A 16491-nucleotide genomic window follows, 5' to 3' on the forward strand; every position below is an offset into this window, starting at 1 on the left:
TCCCCAGACCTCAGGTTTATTGCACCAGAGCAGGGACAGGCTGTGTGCACCTCCCTCAGGCAGGACGGCGCCCAGCCCCTTCCCACCCCCAGCTGCAACTGCCTGGCGGGTCCCTAGGGTGCTGCTCGTCGGCGCGTGGAGGTGCCCGCAGTCTTAGGCTGCCCGCTCCGCCGTGCCCAGGCTCCGGCTCCTTCAGTCATCGCGCGGGACTCCAGGGGCCAGTCCGCCTCTTGAAGTCCTAAGTCCGGCTTGCAGGCAGCGGAACCTCAGCAGAGGTCAGAGGTAGAGCGAGGACGCTGCTGGGGGCGGCGGCGCAGGCCTGGGGTGCGGGAAATCGAGAAAAAAAAGGTCAGAGGTCCCCCTTTCCCCAGACCATTCGCCCGGCGCTGGCATCCCCCGCACCCACCTGGACGGTACCACTAGGGGCGGGATTCCAGCTCCTGGGCCAGGCAGGTCACCCGAAGGGCGCCGGCCCTGGGGGCTGGCTGGCAGCGGCTTCCTCGGGGGTGGGGGCTTGGCAGGCCCCTGAGACTGAGAAAGAAAGCGGGAGGCTGGCTTGGGAGGGGGTGTCGTGTTGCCCACCCCGTTGCTGGGGAGCACCAGCTTGTGGGGCCGGCTCCAGAGGTCACCTTGGTTCCAAACCAACCTGTCACCGTTAAAGGACACCAGGGTATGTGTCCTCATGCACAGAGGGGGCATCTCACCATGGCCACGACTGCCAGGGCTATTAGCACCACAGCCCTGGGTGGGGGAGAGGCTGCACCCTTCTCTCCCCACATGTTACCTTCGGGTGCCTCACCACCGGGTCGGCGGGCAGAGGGCGGGTGGGGGGATTGGGCCGGTCAGCCAGCTCAGCCTGAACAGAGAGAGGGGCAGCGCTGTGAGCACAGCCAGGGGCCAGCGGGCATGCAGTGGTTCTCTCCAGGGGTTCAGTTCAACATGCAAAGTCAGCCAGGGGGCAGGTGAGAATGGGGACATGCGCACAGGGCTTGGGCGCCTGCCCGCAGAAGCCTCAGGGGAGGAAGGTATGGGTCACAGTGGTGTCCCAGGCCAGCTGCAGTCCTGCCACTGACCACCAGGTGGTGGTAGAAACCAAGGCAGGAGGCTCACCCTTTGCGGCTGCTGGGGCTCAGAGTGTCTGAAGGCTGAGGGGCACCCTGGTCCCCTAATGAAGAGCGCCACTGGCAGGGAACAGGGGTGAGAACTGCAGTGGGGCACCAAGCCTCCCACCTGCCCTGGGCCAGGGCGGGGCCTGGCCCGGATTTACCTGGAGTCTCTTGGGCACAGGGTCGGGAGGCAGCGGCCGGGAGGGGGGTGCCGGGAAGCCAAGAATACTGGCCTGCTGAGAGAGCATGGGGAGCAGACAGCGGGATCGGGGTGGGTGGGGTCGGGGAGAGGGAGCACGGACACAGATGTGGGCAGAGAGGGGTTAGTGCCTGGGGAGGGGCTGCCAGGGCCCCAGGGACAGTGGGGGGGCCGCGCATGCAGTTGCTTGGCTGCATGCAGAGGGGGCGACAAGTGGCAGAGTGAGCATGCGGACCACCTCCACACACACCCCTGTCATCAGCTCCAGGGGCTTGCGGGGCACTCGCCAGCCTTCCACACATGGTGACCTGGGCCTCATCAGGTCATGGCGCCTGAAGGCCATTTCTGAGCACCACCCACCTTGTCCTCCAGGGGCCCCTGCTGGGAGCACCAGCAGACCCACCTCTCAGAACCACCAGCTTGGCCCTCCTCTAGGTGATGTCCCTCCCCAGTCCAGGCTGGACTCTGCTTCTGGGCCTGCAGCCAGGGGAGCGTAGGGGAGGGCTGGCCCCGACTCCTCTGACTGACTCGTGGGCAATGGGAGTCTTTCTCTGAGTCTAGGGCCTTCAGTGCCCGCACCCCAGGGCCCACGCTGGATGCCTGGGCAAGGTGGGGCCTCTCTCCCCTGGTATGCATGACTTACCTTGGCCCCTGGCATCAGCAGGACGCTCTGCGGGGGTCCTGGGCGTTCTGGGGGACCAGACTGGGCTGCCCTGGACGTGAAGAAAAGCAAGGAGGGAGAGGGCCCAGCGTCAGACCATGCTCTCCACCCACACGCGACCCTTGAGTGGGGTTGACCCTTTGCAGCCCCTTGGAGAGCAGCTCGAGTGTGGTTGAGGCCCAGTGAGAAGTGAGGGGGGGGCTGAGGGGCTTGAGGGAGGGCCCCACCTACTCAGCACAGGGCTCCTGGGCAGAGGTGGCCCTGGCTTCCCAGCTGCCCTCCGTGGGTCTGGGTGTGAGGTGAGGAGTGACAGGGCACGTGGAGGGGAGCGAGGCGTGCGTGGGCTGGCCCAAGGGGCTGGGGGCAGAGCCCGGTGTCCGGCACTGCAGCGGGACTGGGGACAGGACCGCAGAGCCGTCTTCAGCAGAGCCGTCGAGCGAGCTGGGGGCAAGGGGATCCGTACCTGTACTGGCAGCTGGGTCCCTTGAGCTGACAGAGCCGTTGACGTAGGCGGGCGCGGTGCCGGTAGGCGGCCCCCAGCAGCAGCAGGACCACCAACAGCAGGAGGCTGAGGGGCAGCCCTGTGGTCAGGGGGCTGGTTGCTGTGGGGTGAGGGCAGGTTTGAAGGTGGGCAGGGCTAAGAATCCCACACCCAGGAAGGGGTGGAGGGCGGGGACGGAGGTGAAGTGATCAGAGAACGGGAAGGGGTCAGAGGAAGGGGGGGCGGTAAAGGGTGAGCCACGATGCCCTCCCAGCTGCCCCTGCCCGCTGCCCCCAGCTACCTCTGACGCGGGTGGTGCAGTCAGGGGCGGCCCAGCCCGCCTCACAGTGGCAATGTCCTTTGCTGTCGCAGACCTAGGGAATAGAGGTTGAGCGATGAGGGGCCCTACACTCTGGGGCTGCATTTCCCTGCCCCCAGCGTTTCAGGATCTCCTCTGTCCACAGTTGGAAGGTATGCTGGGGATGATGGGGTGGAGAGATGGAGCCTGTGTCCATAGCCGAGGAAATGAAACCGAACGAGCCCGTGAGCACCTTCTCCACGCTGGCACTGTGTGAGACCCTCTCGTCCTCATCTCCTGGACCCCAGGACGCCCACTGGCTGGCTGAGGAAACTGAGCTCAGAGTGGTTAATAATGTGCCCCCGGCTACCCAGCTAGGAAGGAGTAGAGCGAGGATTAGAACCTAGATGTGTGTGTTCCCCACGCCCTCCTGTCTGCCCCCCGGAGGCTCCCTGTCCCCTTCCGTGTCCACCACGCCCGCTCACCCCGTGTCCGTGGCATTTGCTTCGACATTCCTGGGCTCGCAGGACGTCCACGGGCTGGCACCGGCGGTCAATGCACACCTGGCCGGGGGTGGGGGGTGGGGAGAGAACCAAGGTCACAGCCTCACCAAGCGTCACAGGCACTGGCAGGCCACAGCCCTGCCCTTACAGAGGGGGAAACCGAGGCTGCCAGGATGGCAGGACGCTGTTCAGTCGGCAGTGTGACTCTGACCCCCCCCCCCCCCGAGAGTCTGCCTTTTACACTGGTGGACCCTGAGGCCTGGGCGCTGCTCGTGCACACGGCCCTCCCTCTGGCCTTGCCCGCTGGGACCGCTCACCAGGTCAGGACCGCAGGCCGTGCCAGGCAGAGTTAGCAGGGGCTGGGCCACGTCGTCGCCCAGGTCCAGGTGGACCCAGCTGCAATTCAGCTTCAGCTGGGTCCCGTTGGCTTCTAGCACCTCCCAGCGCAGACCCCGGGCTGAGCCGAGCAGAGGCTGGGCCTGCCCGCCCTGGCACTGGAGCTGCCCGCAGATGGCGTCTCTGAGGTAACGAGGGAGGAGGTGCGGGGTCAGGCCAAGGCTCCCACAAACCCAGAGGGGACCCCCGGCTCCTCACTTACTTAGGGGCACAGGACACGTAGCTGCCATTAGGGCTGCGCCCACAGCTCCCAAAGGCATCCCCTCGAGTGTTGGCAGCAAGGAGGCAAAGTGGCGAGGCGGGCCGGGCCCCAGGTCCCCAGAGAGCCTGGCACTGCTGGGCGTACGAGGCGCAACGGCCCCGCACGCACACGGCCTGGCCCCCCGCGCACGGCTCGCCGTCTCCCAGGCTGACGTCGGGAGGGCACTGCGGGCTGTCTCCTGAGCAGAACTCGGGTAAGTCGCAGTCCCCTCTGGACGGGCGGCACTGCCCGCCGGCCGGGCGCAGCTGCGGGGCGAGGGAGCATCGGTGTGGGTGCTGGGCGGGTCCCCCCGAAAGACCTTTCCGCCCCGAGCCCCGGCGGGTGAGCGGTGGGTGGCTGGAGGGTCCCGTCGGCGCCCACCTGGCAGTTGTGACAGCAGAGCCCGTCGGACGCGCACCGCGCCCCGGGCCTCAGTTGGCAGCTGACGTAGTCACAGCAGGGGTCGGTGCAGTCCTGAGGGCAGGGGGACCCCGAGTTGGAGAGGGCCAGGCCTGAGAGCCCGCCCCACCCCTGCTCTCCGAGGATGCACACAGCAAGTAGAAGCTGGAGGCCCGCACGGCCTGTGCTGTCCCCCCAGACAGACGGGGAGCTGCGGAGAGGGGAGGCTCGGACGCTCGCCGAGGGGCGGCGACCCGGGGCGAGGGCCCAGGAGGGGTGGGGCCAGGCTTGGGGGGAGGGGCTCACATCTGGGAAGCCGCAGTCACACTGCTCGCCGGGCTCCACCAGCTTATTCCCGCAGACAGTGGCCAGAGAGGGCAGGCTGGGCAGCCGTTCAAAGAGGCAGCTGCCCATCCCTTCCAGCAGGGCTTTCTCCAGGGCCTGCCGGCTGCAGTTGCTGAAGTTCAGGCCCGGCAGGAAGCTGGGGACCGTGGCAAGAAAGGTTGGGGCTGCGGGCGGCCTCGGGCCCTGCCCCCGCCCCCCCCGCCCCCCTGCAGGGACTCACTCCGTGGAGGCCTCCATGATGCAGCTCTTGGCAGGGGCCGGCCCTGGGCAGGGACAGCTGTGCCCGCGCAAGTCGTGGTCCAGGCCCAGGCTGTGGCCCAACTCGTGAGCTATGGAAGATGCAACTCCCAGGACACTGGTGGAGTGGTCCTGGCATTGGGGAGGGGACACCCCAGGTCCAGCAGCAGCCTGACTGCTCCTGTTCTCTCCTCATCTGACCTCCGGGGCGCTCAGCACCGCCTCCCTCCTTAATTGCTTCTAAAGTAGGAGGAGAGCCCAGGCCTGGGTGGCAGGAAACCGGGGGCTCACTCAGCTCTGTGCCCCTCCCTTACTGTGTGGCCCTGGGCACTCGCCTCTCTTCTTTGGGCTCGGCTACCCCCTCCTCCCCCAGGAAATAGGTGAAGACCAGTAAAGCGGTGAGCTGGCCACAGGAGAGGGTGCCACGACCGCAGAGGCCACGTGTCATACAGCCCTGCCCCCATGCCCACAGCTCTGGGGTTGGTAACTTTGTAGGGCTTTCAGTGAATCAGCGGCCCTCCAGTGGGGAGGAACTGAACTGGGAATAGGGAGGAGACCTGAAATAGCTCACCATGTTCACACCTCCGGAGAAGTCAGAACAGATGGAGTTCTGAATGGCCATGCCCACCGTGGGCCCAGAGAATGAAGTAGCGCTGTGGGATTGTGAGGCCAAAGTCAGGCCCAAAGCCAAGGGGTCCAGAGCTTCAGGGCCTCAGATAGGGAGGGGGTGTGACCCTGGCCAGGCCAGAGCAGAGCCCGGGCGGGGGGCTTACGTCACCAGCTGGGCGCTGTCGTGGTGCAGTCGAGGCAGCAGATCTCTCCGGCGCCAGTGGAGGAACCTGTCTAGCGTGAGACCTGGGTCCTGGCTTATCTCCACCAGGTCCCGCTGGGTCCAGGCCTCCAGGCCCACGAGCACCACCCGCACATTCAGGGGCCGGAAGAACTGAAAGAACTGGGGCTCAGGAGATGGGCTCCGATGGCCAGAGGGCCGTCAGGGCGCTGCCCCGCCCAGCACTCACGGTGTCCAGGAGGAGGGTCACTTTCAGCATGCGGTTCAGCAGGTGCTGGGAGTCCGGGTACCTCTGGACCTGCGGGCCCAAGAAGTGAGCAGGAGAAGCAGCAAGGCGGGTGGGGCCGGGGGGAACGCGCGTGGGCCAGCTCACCTCCGCGTGGTCGGCCACGATCACCAGCTCGACGGTCTTGGGCTCTGTCACCACATCCCGCCGCCGCTGTGGGCGGAGGAAGGAGCATCAGGCCCAGCACTCACGGCCGGCAGCCGCACGGGGCTGCAGCAACCGCGTCCACGCCCACCCTGGGCGGCGGCCGGAGGGGAGCAGAGCCCATTTTACAGATGAGCCCCTGAGAGCCCGCGAGGCCAGCGACTTGCCCAAGGTGGACCCAGGAGTAGGTCACGTGGCTGGGAGTAGAGCCTGCTTTCTAACTCCAAATTCAGTGCCTTTTCCAAATTAAAAAGAAGACAATAGGGGCACCTGACTGGCTCAGTTGGTAGAGCGTGTGACTCTTGGTCTCGGGGTTGTGAGTTCGAGCCCCACAGTGGGTGTAGAGATTACTAAAAAATAAATAAATAAGGTTTAAAAAATAAATAAAAAAATAACACCATCATATACTTATCACACTTTAGGCACACTTCTAAGCACTGTGCATATGGATAGATAAATAGATTCAGTTAGTCTCCACAATAACCCTGAAAGGTAAGTAGTTTTATTATCCCTGTTTTTTTTTTTTTTAAGATTTTATTTATTTATTTGAGACACAGAGAGAAAGCGAGACAGCGAGAGAGCACAAGCAGGGGAAGGGACAGAGGGAGAGGGAGAAGCAGACTCCCCACTGGGCACAGAGCCTGACACTATGCGGGACTCGATCCCAGGACCCTGGGATCACGACCTGAGCCGAAGGCAGACGCTTAACGACTGAGCCACCCAGGCGCCCCTATCATCCCCGTTTTATAAATCAGGAGATTGGACTCATATTGCTTTAGGACTGGTAACTGTATTATCTCTAGCCAAGTGAGCGCTCTCTGCGTTCGGGGATCTTCTGACAGATGTGGAGTTTGGGTCAAGTACCTGCATGTAAATCCTGGATATATCAGTCACTAGTTGAATGACTTTGGGCAAGTCACTAACCTCTCCGAGCCAGTGTTCTCACTAAAATGGAGCTACTGATAGGACATACCTCCCAGCGTTGTTGGGAAGAGGAAAGGAGATTATGTTCACACAGGGGTGTGGACAGTTGCTCCTCAGAAGGTTCTGGGAACACAGGGCTCAGAGGGTCTGGGGCCTGGCCCTCGGGGACAACGAAAGCCCGCTGTTCATCCTCACCCGATGCGTGTGGCTGCGGGGCCTTCCCCGGGGTGGCTCCAGGGCAGCCTGGGTGGGCACAGACGCACGCCAGCGCAGGGCACAAGTGTGGCCTGGCAGGAAGAGGTCTTGGATCCGGGAGATATTCGGGGGGGCCCGAAGGTCCCCAGGCTCCAGGTCTAAGGTGTAGCTTCTCTCTGGGGACAGGATCACCAACCCCCTGGGAAGATCCAGCAAGTCAGAAAGCCTCTCAGCTCCATGCCTCATGCACCCTCACTGTCCCCACCCACATGGGATGCACTCTCTGTACCTGAGCCCTGAGCAGGTGCAGACAGAGACCCAGGAGCCCACGCGGCCCTGCACCGCTCCCTGGTAGCAGCAGTTCTCCTACAGCAGAGAAATAGCAGTGCTACCTTGAAGGCCAGGCTGGAGACCAGGAGGCTGGCCTGCTGGTGAAGAGATGCAGTGTCCTCCCACGTCCTGTAGGGATGGCACCCTCCAGGTGGCCCCTGCCTTCTTCCCTCAGGCCAGAAACAGGGCATAAGACTCACCAGAGTGTGTCCCACACTGACCACACGGGTTCCGTCAGGCTGGTACCACATCAGGCTCGGGCGGCCTGGGACTAGCTCCCTGGGAAGAAAAAGCAAGGCGGTGACAGTTACCTCCCTGGGGGGTGCAGGAACGGCCTGCGGGCCTGGGAGGTGGTAGAGGGGTGGCTGGGGGCCAGGCTTCCCCCAGAGGCAGCAGAGTATAGTGGTTGGGTCACAAACTCTGCCCAGCTCTCTGTGTTCTAATCTGGTTTTTACTGCATCCTAGCTGTGTGACCTTGGGCAAGTTAGTTAGCCTCTCTGTGCCTTGACTTCTTCATATATAAAACGAGGACAGTAATAGCGAATAGTACCTGCCCTGTAGGTTGTTATGAGTTCAAGCACTAGTCAGTGCTGTATGGCTGTCCGCCACGTTATCCACATTACTAACGGGACCACTAGTGTTGTTACCTGTTCCGTAGCAGCTCCAGAACATGACTCTCACCATCCAATTCCAACTGGATCCGCAAGGCCTCAGGCAGCTTGGTCTGTGGGCAGCAGAGGGCCTGTCACCTCCCTGGCCCTGCCCGAAATGCCTATCCTCTCTAACCAGAAAACCTCAGGCCCTTCGGAGAGCACCAACGATTAGATCACTGGTGGGGGTGGGGGGGTCCCGAGGGAGGGGCCAGGAAGCCCTGCCCGGCCTGGGGCATTGTTCTGGGGGGTTGTGTGGGGAGGTCAAGGAAGGTATCTGAGCCGCCCCTTCTCGGCTTCCTGCCCAGAGAGGAAGCATCATGGAAGACCCAGTGCAGGCCCCAGCCCTTCCTCTGACTCAGCTTTGGAATTGGGGATGGGGGGTGTTTGGTGAGGCCCTGACCTTCTCCAAGCCCCCCACTCCCCTGGGGAGAAAAGGGACAGAATGAGACCGCGAAAGCAAGTCTGGCCTCAGGGTTTTCCCAGGGGAGCGGGACAGCCGGCTGGGGCGGAGGCTGGGGCAGGCGCGGGGGCAGATGTTGAGGGCATAAGTGAAGCCAGGTGCTGGCCTGCGGCAGGAGGGGCAGCCAGCCCTGGGATGGCCGCGCTGCGCGGGGGGGTCCACTCACCTGTGCTCAGACACACGGCTCTGTGGGGTGGCAGGGGTGTGCTTCTTCACTTGGGGGGAGAGGGCGGCTCACCTGAAACACCTCTGTGAGGCTGAGTGTCGGGATGTCCGGAAGGATCTGGGGCTCCGAGGGTCCACGCAGGGCCCCTTCTGGCCGTGCCCGCTCCTCCTCAGTGCCACCTGCAGGGCGCCCAGAACACCCCGAGAGGGTGCTGAGAGAGCCGGCACCAGCGTTGGGCACACTGGTGCCCACTGGGCACCCGGGCCCTTCTCTGCTTGAAGGACTCCTGCATTGCATGCTGGGACTTAAGGGAGAATCCCGAAGGGAAGGGTCTTCTCTGCGGCTCCCAACTTTCATCCCAGCACCCCACCTTGCACGTCCTGCCTTCGCCTCTCCCTGACCCCCCCCCAGGCCAATCCCAGGTTCTGGCGGGGAGCTCCCTTTCCTACTCCCTCGCAATCACCCCCCTAGGAACGCCCCCTCTCAGGCCTGGGCGAAGCCCTGTGGCCCGGTGCCCACTCCGCCCTCCCCTGTCCTCACTGCGGAGCTGCCGGGAACGCCCATTTCTGGGTGCGCAGTGCAAACACCCCTCCCTAAACACCCCCTACCCAGTCAGGCACACCCGCTCGCCGCCCCCCAGCTTCCTCCCTGAGCACCCCGGCCCCACAATGGCCCTCTCTCCCGAGGCCAGCCCACCCGCGCCTGCCCTTCCAGCCCCGGGCCCGAGACAGCGGCGGGAAGTGAAAGTTCCAAGGAGGAGTCCGGTGTCAGCCTCTTTCCTGGCCAGTTCTCCCTCCCCGGCTCCTCCCGCGCTCCCTCCCGCTCGCTGCGCCGGGTTTCTGGCGGCATCATCATCAGGGCGAGGGGTGCGTTGGCCGCTCAGGCCTGGGAAGGGGGCCCAGGAAGAATCCTCTCCGCCAAACCCTACCGGCCCTGACCACTCGGCGCTCTGGCACCGGGTGGAACGGTCAGCTAGGCCCCAGAGGAGCGAAGACGTCAGTCCCGGGGAGGTGCGACCCTGTCCCACCATCCTGAGGGGGCGCTGGGCCAGGGCCTTCGGTGCCCGGCTCCGGAGCCTGTTAGTGTCCGCGGGGACCGAGCAGAGGATGACCGCGCGGGGCGGGGGGGCGGCATCCCCCTCCTCTCTCCACTCCATCGCCCAGTCGCCGGGCCCTCAGCCAGGACAGCGAACTAGGGCGGGCCGCGCTCTGGTTGGGGGTCTCCCCGAGTCTCCAGCCGACCCCCGTGCCTCCTGACTTCCCTGCGCCTCCTCCCGGTCCATTCTCCGCCCCCCACCCCCCGCCCACTGAGGGCCGGGCACTCACCTATATCTGGGAGCGGCCGGGGGGACAGAGGGCTGCCTGCGCCCAGGAGCCCCAGGGCCCAGAGCAGCGCCAGCCGCATGGCAGCGGCGCCCCGGGCCGGGCGAGGGCAGCAGGTGCTGGGCCGCGCGCCGAGGAGCCGCGGAGGCCGGGTCTGCCTGGCGCACCCCGCCGCGCCGAGCAGCCACCAGGCCCCGCCCCGGCCCGCCCCCGCCCCGGGGGCTCCCGGCCAGGCCCCGCCCCCGGGGAGGCCGCGGCCCCGCCCCCGGAGGGCCCGGGCCCGCGCCGCTCGCCACTGCGGCGTTCCGGCTGCTGCGCGCGGTGGGAGCCGAGGCCCGGACCGACCGGCTGGGGCGGCGCGTCTCCACCCGGCCCGGGGCCGGACCCCTTCCCTGCAGCTCGGCTGCCCTCCCGCGTCACGTCGGCGGCCCGGTCTCCGGACTGCCGGTCAGACCCCTGGGAAGCGCGGGCGTGGGGAGGGTACCGGCTTTTATTAACCGCGGAGGAGCCGGTGGACAGGACGCCCCCTCACTCCGCGTAGGTGGCATCGTCGTTGCTGTCGCTGTAGGCGGAGGACGAGAGCTCCTCGCGCGGGGTGCAGGCGGGGCACCGCCGCCGCATGTCGTCCCAGCACGGCCGGCAGTACACGGCCGCGCAGTCCGGCGTCGGGCACACGTAGGCCTCTGGCGTCCCGGGCGCCTGGCACACCACGCAGCGCCCACGCAACCGGCGGCGCAGGAGCGGGCAGCGGCGGAGCAGGACGTCCGCCAGGCGGTGGCGCTGCCGGGAGCGAGCGGGAGAGAGGGCTGCGAGGGGTCCGCGCCCACGTGCTGGGCGCCCTGCGGGGCCGGGGTGCTAGGGCAGCGGGTGTAGAGGGCGGCCCTCCCCGGCGCGGTGATGGAGAATGGGGGTGCAGCTTCCGCTCCTTCCCCCAGCCACCACCTGTTCTTTCCCCGTAAACCGCCTTATCTGGTTCTCACGGTGGGCGGGGAAGGCAGTAGGGCGTGCGAGATTATCACTGCTGTGTTCTCCGCTTTACTGGCGGGAAAGCGGAATCTCGGGAGGGGTAAGCGAGTCCCCAAGGCGCACAGAGAGTAAGCAGTCAAACCTGGCTGACCCCGGTCCCGATTCCTGATGACAGGTCTGGTTCACTGTGCTCCCACCCTCTCGCCCCACAATTGCCAGGAATTCCTCTCTGCAGGCCACCGAAACTACAGAGGCCCCACTGCAAAGGCAGAACTCCTGGCCTTGGCCTGCAGAGCCTTCCACGCTCTGGTCCCCTTCTAGCCTCTGCTCTAACTTGCCCCAGCTTGAACTTGGCATCCTCTGTGCCAGCCTCTCAGACTAGCCCCGGCCCTTGACATTCCCTCTGGGCTGTGAGTCTTTGCACATTCTGTTCCCTTAGCTTGGACGAATGCCCTTCATCTTTCCACCTGCCTACCCAAATCCAGTTTCCTTCTTGACCAGGTCATGGAATCACAGTATGCTCACTTTTTCATACTCATTTAGCCTCTCTGTGTCATGGGGTGGAGGATCTAGGCACTGGAGGAAAAGTCAAGCAAAGATGGTCTCTCACTTTCATGAGCTCTGTTGGGGCTGATTAAGAATGGCTGCCATTCTTTTCTTTTTCTTTTTTTTTTTTTTTTTAATAATGTTGGGTCCTGTACTATGCTCTACTAAGAAAGTGTAAATAAATTAGCTCACTCAAACCCCATAAGACAGGCATTGTTATCATCATTTCTCTTTCAGATGAGAAAACATGCTTGGAAAGGCGGTCACTTGCCCAGGGTCACATGATGACAACTAGTATGTGCATGGAACTTGCTAGATGCCTGCGCTACAAGCGTGAGACTCCCTTAGTCCCCACAACCACCAAATGGAGTAGCAGCTCACTCCGGTTACAGAAGGGAAAACCAAGGCCCAGCATTTAGTCAATCCTCCAGATCGCAGTTGTCATGGCAATAAAGGAGGGAGCCAGGACTCAAACCCAGGCCCTCTGACACCAGCAGCCTCTGCCACGCTGTTGCTGATCTCTGCACACGCCTTGCACCAGGCCTTACACATCTGTCCAAGCTCCCTGTCCTTCAGAGGGAAACACTGAGGTCTGGTGAGGACCGTGGCCAAGGCCACACAGCTTAATGAGGAAGTGTGGACTGGAACCTGGTTCTTCTGGCTCTGTGCTTTTTCCTTATCCTATGTGACCCTTCATGGTGCCTTCCAGACCCCCCAGCCCGCCCGCCTCCCCGCCTCCCCCAAAGACACTCAGTAGATCCTGTGGCTTGCCTCCCGTCCCTTGTTTCTGAAGGAGCCCCCTTGCTTTTTTTTAGCCAGACCATATCAAATCGGACTTCCCTTTTCTGCCTGCTTCCTGATGGCCCACTGAGTGTCTCGGGCTGGGCTGAATCCTGGGGGACAGAGGTGGACGCAGCCCTGACCCCCAGGAGCTGGATGACCAGGGCCCTTGGCATGCATCCTGTCAGAACTCGCTGAGCTCCGTAGGCCTGGGCCCCTGGGGCTGGACGGACTGACAGGAGAGGCCCCTGCTGCGGCCCTCACAGCCACAGGAGCCACGGGAAGGAGGCCTGGACTTACTGGGGCCTTCTGCTGTTGTGCCCGCCTCAGGATGGCAGCCCTCCTCAGCTGCGTAAAGGCTGCCCTCTTCCTCAGCAGGTCATTGTAGAGGAACAGGATCCGCTTCTTCTCGCGCTGGGGCCAGGGAGAGGGGTCAGTGGTATGACAGTGCGCCCCCCAGGCTGGGGGGGTGCTGGGTGCGGGCCTGCGAGCTTGGGGGAGGGAGCACCTTGGGGAAGTAGAAGGCGGCGATGACCCTCCGGAGCCGGTAGGCGAAGGCCTGGAGCAGACAGACACACAGCAGCAGGCCGACGGGGAGGGCAGCTCTCACGTAAGCCCTGGCGTCCAGGCTCACGGGCTGGGGCAGGCAGGCTGCGGCGGGGTGGGCCTGTCAGGGCACCCCCGGGCTGCTCTGCTCCTGCCTGCCCCTTTCCCTGCAGAGTGGCCCCTTCCGGCCCGGAGCTACCAGGCTCGTGAGGCTATTTGCTCGGCTCGGATGTGGAAGAAAGTTCTGTTGGACAGCGTGGCTCTAGGGCGCTGGGACCCCCAGGCCCCAGTCCCTACGGCCCTCGGACCCAAGGCTGTCATCTTCCAGCAACCCGAGTCCGACCTGACGCTTCCTGCTCTGATCCTTGCAACCCCAGCATGCAGAGCCCCCTCTTGCCACGCCTTGGAAAGACCCTGGCCCCCGCCCTCCGTTCCTCTGACCCAGACTTCCAGCGTTGCTCACCCATGTTGTTTGATTGCACCCCTGTCTCCGAGGACGTGTTCAGGGCTCCAATGGTTTTCCGAAGAAGCCGGGCAAGCATGGAGTCCCCCCCCACTTTCACCTCCAATTTGTGGCTGCCTGAGGCCGTGGGGGGTCAGGAAAGGGTCGCAGTTTAGGGGGTGGGGCAGGATGGGGACTGGATGTCGGGGGGTCAAGGCATAGAAATCCTTTGCTGCGTGGGACCTTCCATCCGCTCACTCCCTGTTACAGATATAAAGGAGGCTTGGAAACAGAGGCCCCCAGGGACAGGTGTCGGATCGTAGGGCTGAGGTCCGACCCCGAGCAGGTCAGGGAGGGGCTGGAAGAAGTGGCTGCCGGGGGGGGGGGGGGCGGGGGGCGCGCGGGGCCGTGGCTCACTGCGGAAGGAGTACTGCAGGAAGGAGTGGTGGCGGATGGTGTCAAAGATGGAGTAGAGGGCCCAGTCCAGGCCGCACAGCAGCAGAAGCAGGAGGAGAACGGGCAGCGTCTCCACGAGCTCCCTCACCTGCCCGAGGAGCCGCAGGCCCTGAGCTGGCAGCGCCGCCCGCCCTGCACGGCCCTCCGATGCCCCGCCCCACCCCGCGTGGCCGCCCCCACGGCCTGCTCACCACGTTCCTCATCTCCGAGGCCTGCACGGAGGGGTCGCAGGGGAAGATGACGGTTTTCTTCTCGGCTTTGCGCAGTGGTAGCAATGTCCGTTTGCCCTGGATAAAATGTCCAGCCAGCGAGGGACACCAGGGCCCCCTCCCCTCGCCCCTCTGCCCTTCTGGAGCGTGAAGCCACAGAGGACGTGCAGCAGGGCACCCTTGGCCAGGGCTGTGCTCACTCACCAGCTTCCTCCTGCGCTCATCGATCTGACAAAAGTAGGTGCTGATGTAGATGTTGTCAAATCGGATGTCGCCATTATAGCTGTCCGTGTAGGAGAAGGCCCTGTGCGCGAGGACATGTCGGTGTCCCCCAGGTTCTCTTACCCACCCCCCACCATGCGCTTCCTGGACGCTCCGTCATTCCCCAGAGCACCCAGCATGCGCCGAGCACCGTCTATGTCCTGGGCGGGGATGCTGTGCCAGCCCCCAGCAGGCCGGTGCAGGGCCGGCGTCCACACAGGTGAGGAGACGCAGGTGGAAAGGCAGGGGGTCGTGTGCCTGGGCGGGAAGGGAGGTTTCCCAGGCATGGACCTGCTGGCAGGGTCTCAGGCAGAGGAATGAGCAGAAGCAAAGGCACAGGGAAGCGGGAAGCCCCTCAAGGCTGCAGAACCACCAGCCATTGCGACTGACTCCCACATCCACCTCTCCAGCGAGCCGCCGAACATCCTCTGGAGGTCGCTTCAAGCAAAACTCACCCCCCACCTACATTTCCCTTCCCCCCCAACACACCCTCCGGTGCGGCAGTGTTTTCTGTGCGTGCAGAAGTGGCCCCCTGCGCATGTCCCAAAGTCCCACGTAATGCTTCGGTTTCCTAAGGAAAACATGCTAATTGTTGGAGATGGGTTTAAAACTGCAAGTTACTTTAAGTAAGCTCCGTGAGCTGTGAAACCTACGTTCCAGGGGTTCTGGGACCCTGTAGAACGCCCCTCGGGCCTCGGACCGAACCGTCACGGGCAGGCCCGCCCGAGAGCGCCCCCGTGTGGAGAGGCCGGCGGCCGGCCCGCGCCCGGCCCGCCCCGCCCTCTCGCCCGCTCGGCCGGCCAGGGACCTCACCCAGGTTGAAAGCCTGGAAGCGGACTCTGCGCCTCCTTCCTTCCCTCCCCGAGCTGGCTTTGAGACCTGCTGCACCTTTCCCCTTCCTGCCTCCATCTCAGGCCGGCTTCCTGCCACGCCTCGCTCCCCGCCAGGCGCTCTAACCTCTGACCCACCTGGGCCTCCAGCCTCCAGCCTCCAGGGCTTTGCAGACTCTTGGGGCCATGCCCACATCAGCCCCGTCCTTCAGCCCAGCCTCTGCCCTCCACATCCCACAGAACCCTCCATCCCTGCCCAAGAGAACACCCTTCCTCTCCTTGACCGTGGCTCCCCATCTGCAGCCTTTTGAAACCCATGTATGGCCCTTGCAGGGGCCCGTCCTCAGCTCCCACCCCTGTCCTGGGAGCCAGGCCCTCGCACGGCCCTCCAACCACCCATGCTCTGTGGGCACCCCTCTGGCCTCCCCTAGACCATGAGCGTGTTGAGGGCAGGAAGATGGCTCGTTCACTCTGTCTTCCCGCGGCGCCCTTGGCACACACACAACCGTGCCCTCACCTGCCCCACAGACGGGGCAGGAGCCCCCCACCTCCCCCCTGTGGCCGCCCTTGCCCAGCCCCTGCCCATCTCGGGCACTTGGGGGTGGGGACAGGAAACAGAGGGTCCAGAGGTCAGCGGGGAAACAGAGTGAGGCCCGGGGCAGCCCAGCTGGACGCCAGGCTGGGTGGGGTTGAGGACTTTGGTCCAAATGGAGGGAAAGTAGCTGCCAACGCAGCAGGCGGCAGAAAATGAAAGTAGGGCTGGACGATAGAGATGGGCCAAGTCAGAGCCAAGGGGAACATGAAGGGCAGGAGAACAGTCAGAAGTCAGAGCTGAAAGTGAAAGAAGTCAGCGCTGGGATGAAGGCAGAAGGGGGCAGATAAATGAAGACCAGCTCCCTTTCAAGGTGGCAGAGCACGGGCCACGTGTCCCCTACACCAGGCCCCCGTCTCCTTTAACTCCATAAACAACCAACGTTCCCGCTTGCGGCTGGCCGCGCTCCCACAGCTCCCGCAAGGCAGGCCCCCGTCCCAGGGAGGAAGGGGCTTCGGGGCGGGAAGGCTCACGCGTGAAGGACCAGCAGGAAGGTGCAGGAGAACAGCGCACGCAGCAGCCCCAGGGCCCACTCCAGCTGGGCCTCCTGGTGGCGGACATAGTCCCGCAGCTCGGTGCTCATGTGTTCCCAGCTTGGGCTGAGGCCCAGCACTGCTGCCTGCTTCTCTTCCTGGTGGAGGGCACGGGTGCGGATGTGGCCCTCCCGGCGTCTCTGCCCTGGCGCCCTGCTCGTGTCCCCCAGCTCTTCCCAGGACCTTCAGGACCC

At 64.2% G+C, this 16491-nt stretch overlaps 2 protein-coding genes and 2 long non-coding RNA genes across 27 annotated transcripts in view; 2 read left to right on the forward strand and 2 right to left on the reverse strand.

The window, feature by feature from the left end:
- ADAM15 (ADAM metallopeptidase domain 15) lies at window positions 1–10369 on the reverse strand. 18 transcript variants are annotated; one of them, XM_036124436.2, is made up of 23 exons: window positions 10140–10369; window positions 8887–8993; window positions 8183–8259; window positions 7736–7814; window positions 7495–7571; window positions 7206–7404; window positions 6030–6095; window positions 5886–5954; window positions 5640–5809; window positions 5438–5519; window positions 4850–4998; window positions 4591–4765; window positions 4267–4359; window positions 3847–4151; window positions 3566–3767; window positions 3231–3308; window positions 2749–2821; window positions 2430–2568; window positions 1949–2018; window positions 1268–1339; window positions 785–856; window positions 407–531; window positions 1–319 (listed from the first exon to the last, which is right to left on the reverse strand). In XM_036124436.2, exons 1-23 carry the CDS (start codon window positions 10216–10218, stop codon window positions 277–279), a joined length of 2601 nt encoding a protein of 866 aa, XP_035980329.1. In that variant the 5' UTR covers window positions 10219–10369; the 3' UTR covers window positions 1–276. The 18 variants fall into 18 exon arrangements, 16 of the variants coding, with proteins under 16 accessions (XP_035980329.1, XP_035980328.1, XP_035980330.1 ...); XM_036124435.2 differs by having other exon boundaries at window positions 1268–1342; XM_036124437.2 differs by lacking the exon at window positions 785–856 and adding an exon at window positions 1709–1782 and having other exon boundaries at window positions 1268–1342.
- DCST1 (DC-STAMP domain containing 1) overlaps window positions 8887–16491 on the reverse strand; it is a 15565-nt gene continuing 7960 nt past the window's right edge. The window contains exons 8-16 of one of the 7 annotated variants that reach the window (XM_036124456.2): window positions 16238–16395; window positions 14286–14385; window positions 14064–14159; window positions 13834–13960; window positions 13438–13554; window positions 12937–13079; window positions 12729–12842; window positions 10621–10916; window positions 8887–8993 (exon numbers count right to left, since the gene is read on the reverse strand). In XM_036124456.2, the coding sequence (XP_035980349.2) occupies window positions 10665–10916; window positions 12729–12842; window positions 12937–13079; window positions 13438–13554; window positions 13834–13960; window positions 14064–14159; window positions 14286–14385; window positions 16238–16395 (1107 nt within the window). In that variant the 3' untranslated portion in view covers window positions 8887–8993; window positions 10621–10664. Of the gene's footprint in view, window positions 8994–10620; window positions 10917–12398; window positions 12843–12936; window positions 13080–13392; window positions 13678–13833; window positions 14386–16237; window positions 16396–16491 lie in introns of those variants that run through there. The other 6 variants (XM_036124455.2, XM_036124453.2, XR_013450036.1 and 3 more) reach the window with 6 other exon arrangements.
- Window positions 10565–12144, forward strand: LOC118555951 (uncharacterized). Its single transcript, XR_004927232.2, has 2 exons — window positions 10565–10673; window positions 11886–12144. It is a non-coding gene; the product is annotated as an uncharacterized LOC118555951 (long non-coding RNA).
- On the forward strand, window positions 14380–14939 carry LOC144382645 (uncharacterized). Its single transcript, XR_013450037.1, has 2 exons — window positions 14380–14562; window positions 14753–14939. It is a non-coding gene; the product is annotated as an uncharacterized LOC144382645 (long non-coding RNA).

Source organism: Halichoerus grypus, chromosome 7 (genome assembly GCF_964656455.1).
Source record: "Halichoerus grypus chromosome 7, mHalGry1.hap1.1, whole genome shotgun sequence".
NCBI classification, from domain to species: Eukaryota; Metazoa; Chordata; class Mammalia; order Carnivora; family Phocidae; genus Halichoerus; species Halichoerus grypus.

What these genes read in the sequence shown, in the direction of transcription:
- ADAM15 (XM_078078581.1), bottom strand. Translation starts at nt 9,171, where the DNA reads ATGAAAGTTGGGAGCCGCAGAGAAGACCCTTCCCTTCGGGATTCTCCC. An exon ending in TCTGCTGTCACAACTGCCAG is followed by an intron (nt 4,152 to 4,266) that starts GTGGGCGCCGAC and finishes CTCGCCCCGCAG; the next exon opens with CTGCGCCCGGCCGGCGGGCA. An exon ending in CGGTGGTGAGGCACCCGAAG is followed by an intron (nt 532 to 784) that starts GTAACATGTGGG and finishes TTTCTTTCTCAG; the next exon opens with TCTCAGGGGCCTGCCAAGCC.